The 12,174-nt window shown below is 36.8% G+C and overlaps 2 protein-coding genes across 2 annotated transcripts in view; one reads left to right on the forward strand and one right to left on the reverse strand.

Annotated features, from left to right (window-relative positions):
- Positions 1-365: 365 nt before the first annotated feature.
- On the reverse strand, positions 366-9,828 carry LOC107082470 (poly [ADP-ribose] polymerase 12-like). The gene is made up of 11 exons (XM_015371163.1): positions 9,470-9,828; positions 7,047-7,182; positions 6,696-6,957; positions 6,478-6,621; positions 6,207-6,390; positions 5,823-5,997; positions 2,878-3,101; positions 2,698-2,785; positions 2,463-2,590; positions 2,216-2,367; positions 366-2,083 (listed from the first exon to the last, which is right to left on the reverse strand). Exons 1-11 carry the CDS (start codon positions 9,787-9,789, stop codon positions 1,827-1,829), a joined length of 2,070 nt encoding a protein of 689 aa, XP_015226649.1. The 5' UTR covers positions 9,790-9,828; the 3' UTR covers positions 366-1,826.
- Positions 9,829-10,141: 313 nt separating this feature from the next.
- The window catches only part of ccdc113 (coiled-coil domain containing 113), a 3,812-nt gene continuing 1,779 nt past the window's right edge, over positions 10,142-12,174 (forward strand). Inside the window, exons 1-5 of the mRNA XM_015371153.1 lie at positions 10,142-10,230; positions 10,575-10,710; positions 11,245-11,406; positions 11,482-11,625; positions 11,798-11,915. Coding sequence (XP_015226639.1) covers positions 10,142-10,230; positions 10,575-10,710; positions 11,245-11,406; positions 11,482-11,625; positions 11,798-11,915 — 649 coding nt within the window. The remainder of the gene's footprint in view (positions 10,231-10,574; positions 10,711-11,244; positions 11,407-11,481; positions 11,626-11,797; positions 11,916-12,174) is intronic.

Consider the following 12,174-nt stretch of genomic DNA (forward strand, 5'->3'; position numbering starts at 1 on the left):
ATGGCTTAAGGAAGCAATATTTAACTATATAATCAGTTTCTCTTTCCTTGCAATATGAGATGTCTTGCTTTAAATAGAAATTAGATATTTTTAAAATTAGACTGTTTTTTCATTTTTTTTATACATAACTGAAAATGACCTACTTGAGAAAAGTATTGCATGACATCTATAACAGTCTACCCACTATAATGCAAACCTCTTTTATAAACAATCATTACAAGGGTGTAGGGGTCTGTAGAGTTTACCAATGCCCAAATATTTCCTGCAACTAAAAGCATCAAGGAGCATGAAATAAATTCAAATTTAGTTTTTAGAATAGTGATTTACTTGACAAAATTATTTTTATCCACTCAAACAAACTAGTGATGAACATGTGGCCACCAAAATTTTGTAAAAAAGAGCTAATAAGCAGAAAATACAAATGAACAAAACGGGTTTCAAGACAGATAATGACAAGATTAAACCAATAATTCAGACATTGGTAGTGGCTTACGGTAAGCATTAGCATTAAGTTAACCTATAAAACCATCAGCAGTTGAATCCAAAAGCTTATTTCAAATAAAACACAACTATCCATTGTTCCTATTTCACCCAAGCAGAGCACCAAGCATGAGATGGAAAGCTGGGAAGGATGTCACCAATTTTGGTTCGGTGGAGTGAAGGCCTTCACCTGGTCCAGTTTTGTGCAGGCCCTGTCTTCAGTCCAGTCCGTTCACCCAAGAGCAGCTCTTGAAGAGTTTTGGATTAATCCGATGCTATAATAGGGGCAAACTTTGCCGCCGCCTTCAAGCAGCAGCTCCTCTGTGCTGCTATCAGTCTCAGGTAGTCAGGGCTCTGGCGGCTTCTAACGGCTCCTTCGGGGAACAGCAATTGTGGCCGCGTTGTTCGGCGGTTAGATTTAAGTTAGCAGAGCTGGATTCGCTCTTCTTTTTCTCTGCTACAGCAGGCTTCAGGGAACACTGCATTCAACAAGGTTTGAATCGCAGAAAGAATTAAAAACACTGCGTTCAGCTCCATCTGTATTGCAGGAAAAAGGCAGTCTGACTTTGTCCTGTGAGCGCCGACTTCTCAAGAGGTGTTCCGGTTGCTACTTTAATGCTTTACTGTCTAGCCTTACGCAGCCGAGGTGGCTACCGGCAAGACAGAAAGTTGAAAAAGGACGCTGCTTCTTTTAAAACCTCCACTGGAAGTGTGTGTCTTCAGAGGGGAGTAGAACATCAATGACACATTGTTTTTGTTGTGTGTTATGTCTAGGACACTTGCAGAAAAATGTGCATGAGAATGACCAAAATCTAATTGAAATACTGTTGGTGGCTGCAAAAAGAACAAAAAACAAAAAAACAACCTAGCTTAAGACTGAGATAGCAACATATGGTTAATTGCTGGTCACCATAGAAAATATCTTAAAAATGGAAGACTCAATTATTAGCCAAGATGAAAGAAGAAATATTCACACAAGACTGGGAAAAACAGATGTATAAAACAAAAAAAGTGCTACAGTCAAGTCAGAAAGATGAAAAATTAACTCCCACAGGCTGTGCTGTTTGTCCATTTCAATTCCACATTATTTTCAATTGTTGTACACCTGTTTTATTTATTTTTGTTTGTTATCATTTTAACTATCTGGTTTGTGATCCACACTCAATCCCACTAAATTGCAATATTTGGCAATAAAGAGCAAAAAAAAGAAAAAAATGTGAAATATGTTCATATTCACCAAAATACCCAGCAAAATGTTCCCTTATGTGCACCGTTGCTTTAAGCTAAAAAGCATTACATTATAGATTTTTCTAATCTATCTGGAATAGAAAATAAACATTCTTTTCCTATCTGTATTTGATAAGGTACTCTGGATAAATCTGCTGTTTTTCAAAGATCACAAATATGCTGGGGTTGCTAACAGAGTCAACGCAGCTGTCGTAGAAGGCTTTGCTTCCTGGTTTGGTTGGTGGTCGAACATAGCTGCTCCTTCCCTTTGTGTATTCACCAACCAGCACTCGAGCAACAAACATGATCTTATTCAGACTTCTTCCCACTCTGGAATATTTGTCTGAGTAGGATGCATCTCTGGCAAAATAGCTCCCTAGAAATAAATACATTTGTCACAAAAAATGTATGATACAACCATTCCCATTCTTTAAATGCTGCTGTCTTAAACACAGATTAGATGAAACCAATTGTTAATTCATTATATCAACAGTCCATTTGATTATACCTTTGCCATAGGCTGTTCCATGAACGCCACACATCCTCCAGTCAAAGTTTTGATCACAGATGGCATCAACCAAGTGATCTTCGGTTCCATGGAATAAAAACTTTTCATCCACATTTTTCCCACCATTCCTCTTCTGCATCTGGTCCTTCTGCCTGAATTGACAGAGTTAAACTTAAATCCGTTGCATAAAACATACAAACTAAGAGATAAATATAACAGAAATTTACACCAAATTAAACTGTGTTACCATTGAAACACTTTCCACAAAGACGGGTTCTGGATCCTCTGGATGCTTTCAATTCTACTAAACTGCATGGTGCGTCTGAAATTCTCTTCAACCTTATAATGTGGATCAGGACTTGAGAGAAGCACGAGCTGCAACATTAGAGGAAAAATGCCAGGCAGGGATATTTATGTGATTAGTTATGTAACAAAACAAATTAAAGAAAAATCCATCAAGCGGAATAAAACAAATTCTGTACCTTATATCCAATATCAGGCAGGGCTTTCTTGCACCAGTGGGATGGAATATGTTCAACTGTGGAGGAGCTGGAAAGTAGTACTGAGCCACTATATATAATATTAGGAAAATAAAACATAAATAAAAATATCATCAAAATAATTTCATGAAACAGGAATTTGTGATGTATAAAACACAATACCTCTTGAGGTCCTTCACATCCTTAGCTGACAGAAAGCGAGGCCTCCTTCGGATCTCTCTCTTGGTTTGGTACTTTATATTCTTCTGATACATCTGGCTTCCTTCTGCACTTTTAAAATGAAGGATATATTGATGTTTGCCTGCCTGGAAAGGGACCTCTGCATCTTTTTCTGCCAGGTACATTTTCTCCAGTGTTTCAGAAGACACTGTGGTGTCTCCCCCACCCTGAAAACAGCACAAGCAAAGAATATGTCACAATTCATTTTCTAATATGAAAATAAAATGTTTTTTACATTTTACATTATTCAGATTTTTTTAAATAGTAGCCTCTATATATATTTTTATATTATGTATAATTAATGCACTGTTCTCTAGAGGTGTGGGAAAAATCAGTTTGGTGATAAAAAACTATTTTTGGCCGTCCAATATAACAGCGATCTTCCTGCTCCTGATAAAAAAAAAATAATTTTTTTTTTTTCCATAATGGGGAAAATGTGCTGCTGCACCACCACTCTGACAGACGGCAACTTACACAAACCACAAACAACATGGCTGCCAAAAATAACTAAAGGATCAGTGTCTACTGATCAACATTTACAGTGCTTGCTATTTTATCTACATTTAATTTTGATATTAGTTGGGTAGAGCATCGCAATATATTGTGATATTGCAATATCTCGATAGTCTCGTATCGTGACCTAAGTATTGTGATGCGTATCTTATCGCAACACCCTTGCCAATACTCACTAATACTGTTCTCCCATACTGTAGTCATGCTGTCAGTTTTGTGCAATAATGCTGTTTTATTTCAAATAATCTCCACCACGGGTATGACAGTAGTATGCAAAATATTTGCAATGGAACAATCTAATTTTAGGTAAGAAAAATGAAAAAGGTGATTAATAAAAGTTGGTAAACCCTTAAGTGTAATAACTGCATTAAGCCATTGACTCACTGACATCGTTTGTATAATTTTAATGTAATGCTTCTCAAAGACCACAGTTTCTTTTAGTGCTTTCATCTTTAGGATGGCAGGATCTTTCAGTGTGACATTCAGCCGATTCGCTGTATGGCCTTTAAATCTGAAAGCTGCACTGCTACGTCTAAAACCTTTCTACTCTTGAGAACACCCAAACTGTAAACCAAATACTACATACTCCCAAATTAGCTCCAACTGAATATTTTTGAGTTGCATTAAAAGCCTTAATCTATGTCCTACAGACGGGGCAGAGCTAAAGGCTTGTTTGTAAGCTAGGCATTCTATGAACTTGGCTTGCTCACTCCAGTTCTGGTTCTAAAGAATTGGCTTAAATAAAACTAATATACTGTAAGATCTCCTGGCAGGAAACATCTGACCAAAATCATGAAATTTAACTGGCAGCCCAACCAAATACTTTACAAATTAAAACTTATAAATGTGAACATAAATCTATCTCTTTGGATATTTTTAGAAATAACTTTTGTAATCCTAACTTACATCTGGTTTTGACTGTATAAATGCACAATGCAAAGCTAAACAGATGGGGTAAAATAACTGTATATAAATACTGTATGCATAAATGTTTGTAAACAAAGTCATTAAACACGAAAAGGTTTAATATTTGTATTTCTAGCTCATAGATACTTGTGGCATCAGGTACTTCATCACTGAGAAAACAAGATTGGAAGTTTGCAATACAAGTTACATCTCTTCAAACACACAAGTTTAAATTACAAATTTATAAACTTGTATTCTTACATTTGAAACATCTGGTGTCGCCTTAATATATGACCTGACAACAAGGAATAAATATAAATTTTAGACATATTTATTGACAAATTTATAGATTTAGACCTGTATATTTTTTAATTGGCAGTTCTTTCCCCATGTAAACTAGTCTGAGAGAAAACTTTCATTGCTAATTATTGTTTGAGTAAAACTGGAACTTTTAAGTCATGTGTTCAAACCCTTTTTCCTCATTACAAAATGTACTCTTACCATACAAATAAGGCTCTCTTCTTAATTCATCAGATCTACAGTAGACGTAAGTAGTAAATGCTAGAAATTGACCACTTGAGCCGTTTCTTTCAAAGTCAAACCCAAAATAAACTACCGTATTCTGACTCTTCCAGCAATTCTGTCTGCAATGATTCATAAAGAAAACCACTGCAATAAACCAGCTGAATACTCTTGTACAAACAGCATTACCTTAAAGGTATTGTGGTGGATTTTTGCAAGTTTTTTTAAAAGCCCCTCCCTCTCTACTTAAAAAAATGAGCATGCGAGAGCATGCATGAGCCCATTTCTCCTCATGCACACTCTGTTTAAAAGTTGCTGTTTTCATAACTCACACAAGCTTACTGTGCCCAAACGTCCGCCCTAACCCCTAAATCACTATATAGAGTGGGGAGTATATAGTGGACTTTTTGCTCTGTTGGGCACGTAACTTCTCCTTTACTTTGCGGCGCCTGCGCCATCTTTGTGATTAGGGACGCTCTGACAGCAAATCCCATAATGCTTTGTGAGGAGAGCTCTCCGGGCAAAGCATTCTAGGATATATCTGACTCTTCTGAGGTCTTTGTTTTTTTCCTCATACACTTCGTAGACATTTTTCTCTTATGACCCTCGGCCATTTTCATTGACAATGGCCGAGGGTCATAAGAAAAAGTGGCCTTCAATGACTGTCTGAAACTGTAGCTCACCAAAGGTATATGCCTGAAAGTATGCATGCGAAGAAAAATATAGTTAACAGGACGAGCATGTAGGACGGCCTTACGTAAACATATCACCAGAATGATTGACAATTAGGAAGACCAGTTATTTAGATGATCCACCCGAAAATAAAAGATCTTCCTCTATACCTTAAAACCCCTGTCAGAAGTAAAGCAGCAGAAGAAATAAGAGTTATTAATGATAATTTCTGGAATAATTAGGCCAAAAAAGTAGAACAATCAATTCTTTATCACCTTTCCATACTCGATCCACGATCCATCGTCTTCCTTCCAGTACCAGATCCACTGAGTTGTGAGAATAAAGTGTGGTGGATGTAAGACAGAAGACGCAGTGGACAGGCGGCGGACCGGAGAGCCCTGATAGGTCATGGTTTTAAAGTCAACATACTCTTGATTTATAGATGCAGATCTGAAAGAAAATTAGATTACCTTTATGCTATTAATATGTCTTCACACACCAGGCTTCACAACTTTTTGGAAAACTGTCCACAATACATTTTATTTGACTGCGTCAGAGTAAAATAAGGTAAATACGTTCATTCATACATTTTTCGTTGACGCCTTTACTAGGTTTGACTATATTAACAGTTAACGGTGAACATTTGCCTTCTTATTTACCTGAGATTCAGAGTCATAGCAAATAACCCAGAGAGGAGAGGATCCATGCAGCTAGTGTTCAATGATGGGTCAGAATATGCCTTTTCAATTTCTTCCATATCAGGCAAGTCTTTCCAAGTTACACCATCTGTGTCTAAGACCTCCCATTTGTAAGGTAGGTTCCAATGGACACGCACACAGTTCTCTGTGATGGAAAACCAAGAGCATTAACACTGCTTATGGATGAACTTTACCTTAGATGTAAGAGCTCAGCTCTACCAGCAGCAGGTACCTTTAAAGCTGCAGGTTGTGCGAATATTAAAGAGACAGATTTCATGCCTATCGACATCGCTGTTTGGTTTGGAGGGGGGTCCAGAGCTGATTTTCAAAGGCTGCTGGGAAGGCGGCTGACGAATAGATGTCACCGCTGGAAACACTGATTGAAATGCAAGGATGTATGTCGAATATTCTCTGACGGTAAAAAAGTGAACATAAACAAAGTGTAGTTACCTGGAACAACAGCTTGACTCTCTTGTTTTGCAGTGATGATGAATTTATTCCTGTAGATCTTGTAGAGGCTTTGGATATTCCCCGGACTGAATCCTTTGAAAAGCTTAATGCCTTCTTCATCAATTCTGTGGCTTCTCTTGCATCCAGAGCCAAACTTGCAATCCTCCTGGAGGAAATGCTGGCAGACATGAAGCTTTCTGCAGGAGGTGGGGTATTTGCAGGAGCCAAACAGACCATCACCCTTATTGTAATGAGGACAAACCTATAGAAGATAACTGAATAGAATGAATAGAACATTTTAAAGCGCAGAGAGAGATAATCTTTATTTATATTTTAGTCAGCGATTCCCACCTCAGGAAGCAGAAAAGGGTCATTCTGCAATAAAAGCTGCGAGAGTTGTTTCTCTGTCAAATCCTGAAGACCATATCTCTTTAAAATCTCCGCGTTGTGTGAGGAAGCCAGACTGTGCGGATTTTTACACTTTGGTCTAAAATGACAACAGTGTACAACATAAAATTAGCACACTGAAATAAATGTAGCTTCATAGATACGCTCTTAATGTTTAAAAATCTATAAATTGTCCCTTAATGCTGTTGTTTCTTGGTTTTAATTATTCTAAAGTATCTTAAATTGAATTTGAAGCTAGTTAGAAACAGCCTGTAGTTACTATGGTTAAATAACAAGGGGAAATTGGTCAGGATCTGATTGGTCAAGATACATGGCTGAATAATGCTAAATACTGCCATCTGCTGCTTTTTTTGGGGTAAAACAAATTTGTTGTTAAAGCTGAAAAAATCTTTTTTGAATAGAGAAACTTGGTAACTCTGAATACAGGAAATTTACAGAACATATTGGAAATTTAAGCATTTTAACTTTAAGAGGTTCCTGGATGCAATAAAAAGATATTGATTCTAATAAAAAGAAACATGTACTATGTGTTTTTCTTTTATTTAGGAAGAATGGTTTAGCTACCTAGATATTTCAAATAGATCAAGCTGAGACTGAAGATCAATAGTTGCACAACTGAATAAAGGTCGTTGAATAAATAATCACAAATGTTCTAATTCAAACTCACTTTAAGAATACATAGGCCTATATTGAATAACTACAGCTAATGGTTTTCTTAAATAAGTAAATACGTAAAAAACTATTAAGGATAGACGAAAATTATTTTTGTTTATTCAGGTAGACCAGTTATTAGCAACCTGTGATTTCATGATTTCTGTCAGTTTTACTCAGGTTTGGTCAGTAATACTGAGGAAGTTGTTAGAGTTTGCTGGACGACCCAGTGACAGCTTATATGCAGCCCCGTAACCAGCACTGAAAACACCGAGGTCATGTACTCTGTATTTTCCCTTTTTTTTTTTAAATTATTAATATTATTTTATTTTTAATTCAGAGAAATGTCAAACTATATGATAAAAATTGGTCTAAATTTGATTGGTGTGCATGCATTCTCATTTGTTAAAAAATAAAATAAAGTCCACAATCACCTTATAACATCACGTTATTTTAAAACTGAGCGGATCCAACATTGCATTCTATCATATTACGCAGCTCCTTCGCCAAAGTCAGCCACCCACGCCCTGAACACCACAAGATAGAACAGGCTAGCAATTCTTAGTGGTGGAATCTGGAAATGGAGGCAAGATGAAGAAATCTACGCTGAAACAAAGTAAACTGAGCTTTAGAAAGCCAACAGGTCAGGGGGAAAAGAGGGAGGTGAGTTCATTTCACCAGTGAATATAGATGTTGGAGATCGGCCTGTTTTCAAGTGTAGTCCTGTTTCTCTGAGTAGGACTGGCTAGATGTGCTCTCGTCATCCTCTGACATGGGAGCTGGCTCGGCGCTCGTCTGCCCGGCTGTGTGTTTCCTGGACGGGGCCGCCTTTTTACAGCTGCTTTTTGTATCTCTGCTTCTGTCTCCTTGAACCCAAGTCAGCCTGAGCAGATGGCCGCTCACACTGAGCCTGGTTCTACTAGGCGTTTCTTCCTGTTAAAAGGGAGTTTTTCCTCTCCACTGTCGCTAAAAGCATGCTTAGTATAAGGGATTGCATTCGAGTCAATGAGTCGATGCAATCAACTGGTTTTCCTTAGAGAGAAAACTTTGAATCAATTTGACTGTATGATCTGGTGAACTATAAAGTGCCTTGAGATGACATGTGTTGTGAATTGGCTCTATACAAATAAACTGAATTGAAAATATCATTCAAAGCACGGCTAGGAATAGGATGCTCATCACGTCAGCAAGCATTTCAAGTAACTGTCACTAGGATTTTATTTTACAGTCGGAGCCTACTTAAAAATATTGATGCAAACAGAGCAAAATATTAGAATGAAATAGTTCTACATTTTTCTTGAGGTAGCCTAGTTGTGTTGCTCTTGTTGCATTATGAAGAATACAGATTTCTGCTAAAGCTATTTTAAAGCTTTCAATGCACATGGACAAAAGTATATAATATATAAATTATATATAATAAAAATTATATATAATATGTGTTAAACTCTTTATTCACATTTCCAAAATATATTTTAAAAAGTCACCATATTAGGATGTTGTTGTTTTTTTTGTCAAGTAAGAATTATCGCAATATTTGACCTCGATGTTTCAAAAATCCTGGTTACGGCCCTGCTTATGCAAAAACCTCCATTGAAATGTGCAGTAGTCTTAATTTCCATAAAGTCTATAAAACCTGTGAATAAGAGTTTATATCGCACCGAATTCCGAAGTAACTTCTTGCAAAGCTGAACTAGATAGAATAGATAGAAACTCACCCGAAAGTGCAACCTCCGCAGACAAAATACCTGCACAGGTGTAAACTATCACACTGGGTGCATTCCCCAGCTTTTCTCTGGCAAAGTCTCAGACTGGTTTTAGCGACTATCAGACTGTCAGGCCCGATGTCATGCCCCGGGCATCTTTGTTTGTTAGTCCGAATCGCAATTTTACCGTCATCGATGAGGACGGAGCGCAGGTTCGCCACTTTAACACCAAAACTGCTCCGTGCGAGTTCCGCATTCAGCTGCCTTAAATCTAAACAACCGTCATTATCACACAGAATCTTAAAAATTAAATTGGAGATAGTCGCAGCCATCCCGACAAAAGTGTTATCAAACAATCACCACCGAACCGAGAAAAGGGAAGGGCAATTTGCACTGAACTGAAACCAAAACGGATAAGTTTCGGTTTATATGGAAATTAAAGGGCAGTATGTCACTGGTTATATTCATTCCTCGAACTAAACAGCTATCAGCACAATGTATTTAAATTAACATAGCTTTGTGTGTAAGTTAAGTTTATTTTAATTTTGCATATCACTCTTAATTTTGTTAATGAAACGATTAACCATCAAAATTTTCGGAATGAGAGGGGTGTTTACTTGATGCAAGTGAAGGCAACACGTGTCCTTAGCAACCACTGCTTACATTTCCTCCCTTTTAGCAACCATGGAGGACGAGCTGTTGATAGAAGCAAAAGAAGAATATCTCATTAATAAACAGAAACAACTTCTTCGCGACCAAATAAAGGAACTCAGGTAACAATCTAAAACAGTGTGATGATTTTGGCAACTTAAAATATGTGTTAATTAACTATATTTTTGCCCAATTGATTACATTTGTTATTTCTAATGAAGCAGTTTTCATGCGTAGATAGATGCTAAGCCCATTTACTATAAACATGTTTAAAAAAACATAATAAATACATAATCACATTACACATACACCTTACATAGACAAACATCAGTTTACCATGTAGGCCTACTAACATTTCCTGTTTAATGTTCTTGCTTTTGTTAGATTATTTGTCAACATAATGCCATCCTAGATTTTCCTATACCATCTATAATGACAATAAAGATCTTTAATTTTTTTTCCATAGGTGTTCTAATGAGGCCCTTCGGACAGAAAATGTCATGTTTGAAAACTTTATTAGACGTTTGATACCTCAGGACTTAGTGTCTAAGACTGGAGGAGACAGTCCACAATCTACAGGAGACTCAAAATTATACAGCGGGGTAAGAAGGGGTTATCCATGTTATCCATTTAGAAAAAAACAAAACAAATACATTGTTAAAGGAAGAACCAGTAACATTAGAGCAATAAGTAGTGCCACATCATAATAAAGACAGATCCACAGAGGATGTTAGTTTACCAACCGGACTGACAAACCAGATCCAGATAAACTGCTGTTTTTGATATAGAGCTAAATACCACAATGAATCTCCTCTAATGGAGCATATAAAACAGTCACATTGTGGATTACTAGATGTTTTCTGTTACTGTAATCTGGTATGACTGCAAATAACAACAAAAACCCACAATATTAGAGTATCAACCAGCTGTATTTTTCACAGGTTATCATCATTAGGATTCTGATTGCTTTATGTTCGCTAATGTAATCCAATTTATAATTTTTTATCTGAATTACTTAAAAACAACTAGGACTGAGGGGTTGTGATAGTATGTAATCAACCTGTTGCATTGTCATAAAGTTTAAAGACAAATTACTCTGATGTGATAAACCCACCTGCTTTGGTTTATCCCCTTAGGAAATTGAAAGGGGACAGAGGCCGTTGTCAAATTTATCTGAGGTTCCCCAGCTGCTCACCTTGGAGCAAAAACTTTATGTGGCACAGAGAGAAGTAACCGAGACCCAGCAAGATATGGAGAAACTAAAAACGAAATATGAGAGAATTCTAGAAAACTACAAGGTTACTACTAACGTTTTAAAACACTCATTTAGACACTTGTGGGACATTTATTAGACAATCTGCTTTGTTTTCCAGTCCTCCTTAAAAGAATCTGAACTGCGTTTAAATGATATCAAGAAGGTGAAAAATGATTTTGAAATCAGATTTTTTAAACCTACCAAGGACAGCCATCTGGAGATGCCTGAGAATATACTCCAGCACATTGAAGACAAATCAAAGGTAAAAACTGGTGTCAGTCAAATATCAGCACATGCTTAAAAAAATATTTGAACATGTTCTGTACACTTATTTTATTTATCCAACAAACACATACTGTTTTTAGCTAAAGTATATGTTCATTTGCTCTTTTATTCATTATATTCTTCCAAATTCTGTAATGAACCAAAAAAAGGTCACCCAGTTGGAAAAGTTTTATCAGAAGAATCGAGCACTAAAGGTGCAAGAGATTAAGCTCCTGCAGCAGCTCCAAGAGAAAAAAGAGACAAGTGCTCCTGAATATGGGGTAGGGGAATGAGAATGGAAAATGTTTTTATTTCTTTTTCCTTCTTCCTGTTATCTTTCCTTATTTGATTCATTTCCCTCTTGTTCCATTTATTTGTTCTTGTTCACCCTTTTCTTCTTTGTATGCTCTCCGTACTTCCTCCTTCTTTCCTACCTATGATTTCCTTCCTTCCTTCCTACCTGTAATTTCCTTCCTTTCTTCCTATCTGTAATTTCCTTCCTTCCTTCCTTCCTTCCTTCCTTCCTTCCTTCCTTCCTTCCTTCCTT

This window comes from Cyprinodon variegatus, unplaced genomic scaffold (assembly GCF_000732505.1).
Source record: "Cyprinodon variegatus isolate N-32 unplaced genomic scaffold, C_variegatus-1.0 Scaffold54, whole genome shotgun sequence".
Classification (NCBI taxonomy): Eukaryota; Metazoa; Chordata; class Actinopteri; order Cyprinodontiformes; family Cyprinodontidae; genus Cyprinodon; species Cyprinodon variegatus.

Coding starts and splice junctions, on each gene's coding strand:
- LOC107082470 (XM_015371163.1), bottom strand. CDS start 9,789: ATGGCTGCGACTATCTCCAATTTAATTTTTAAGATTCTGTGTGATAAT. Junction 6,391..6,477: donor CACAACCTGCAGCTTTAAAG/GTACCTGCTGCT, acceptor TTTCCATCACAG/AGAACTGTGTGCGTGTCCAT. Junction 2,084..2,215: donor TGGAACAGCCTATGGCAAAG/GTATAATCAAAT, acceptor ATTTATTTCTAG/GGAGCTATTTTGCCAGAGAT.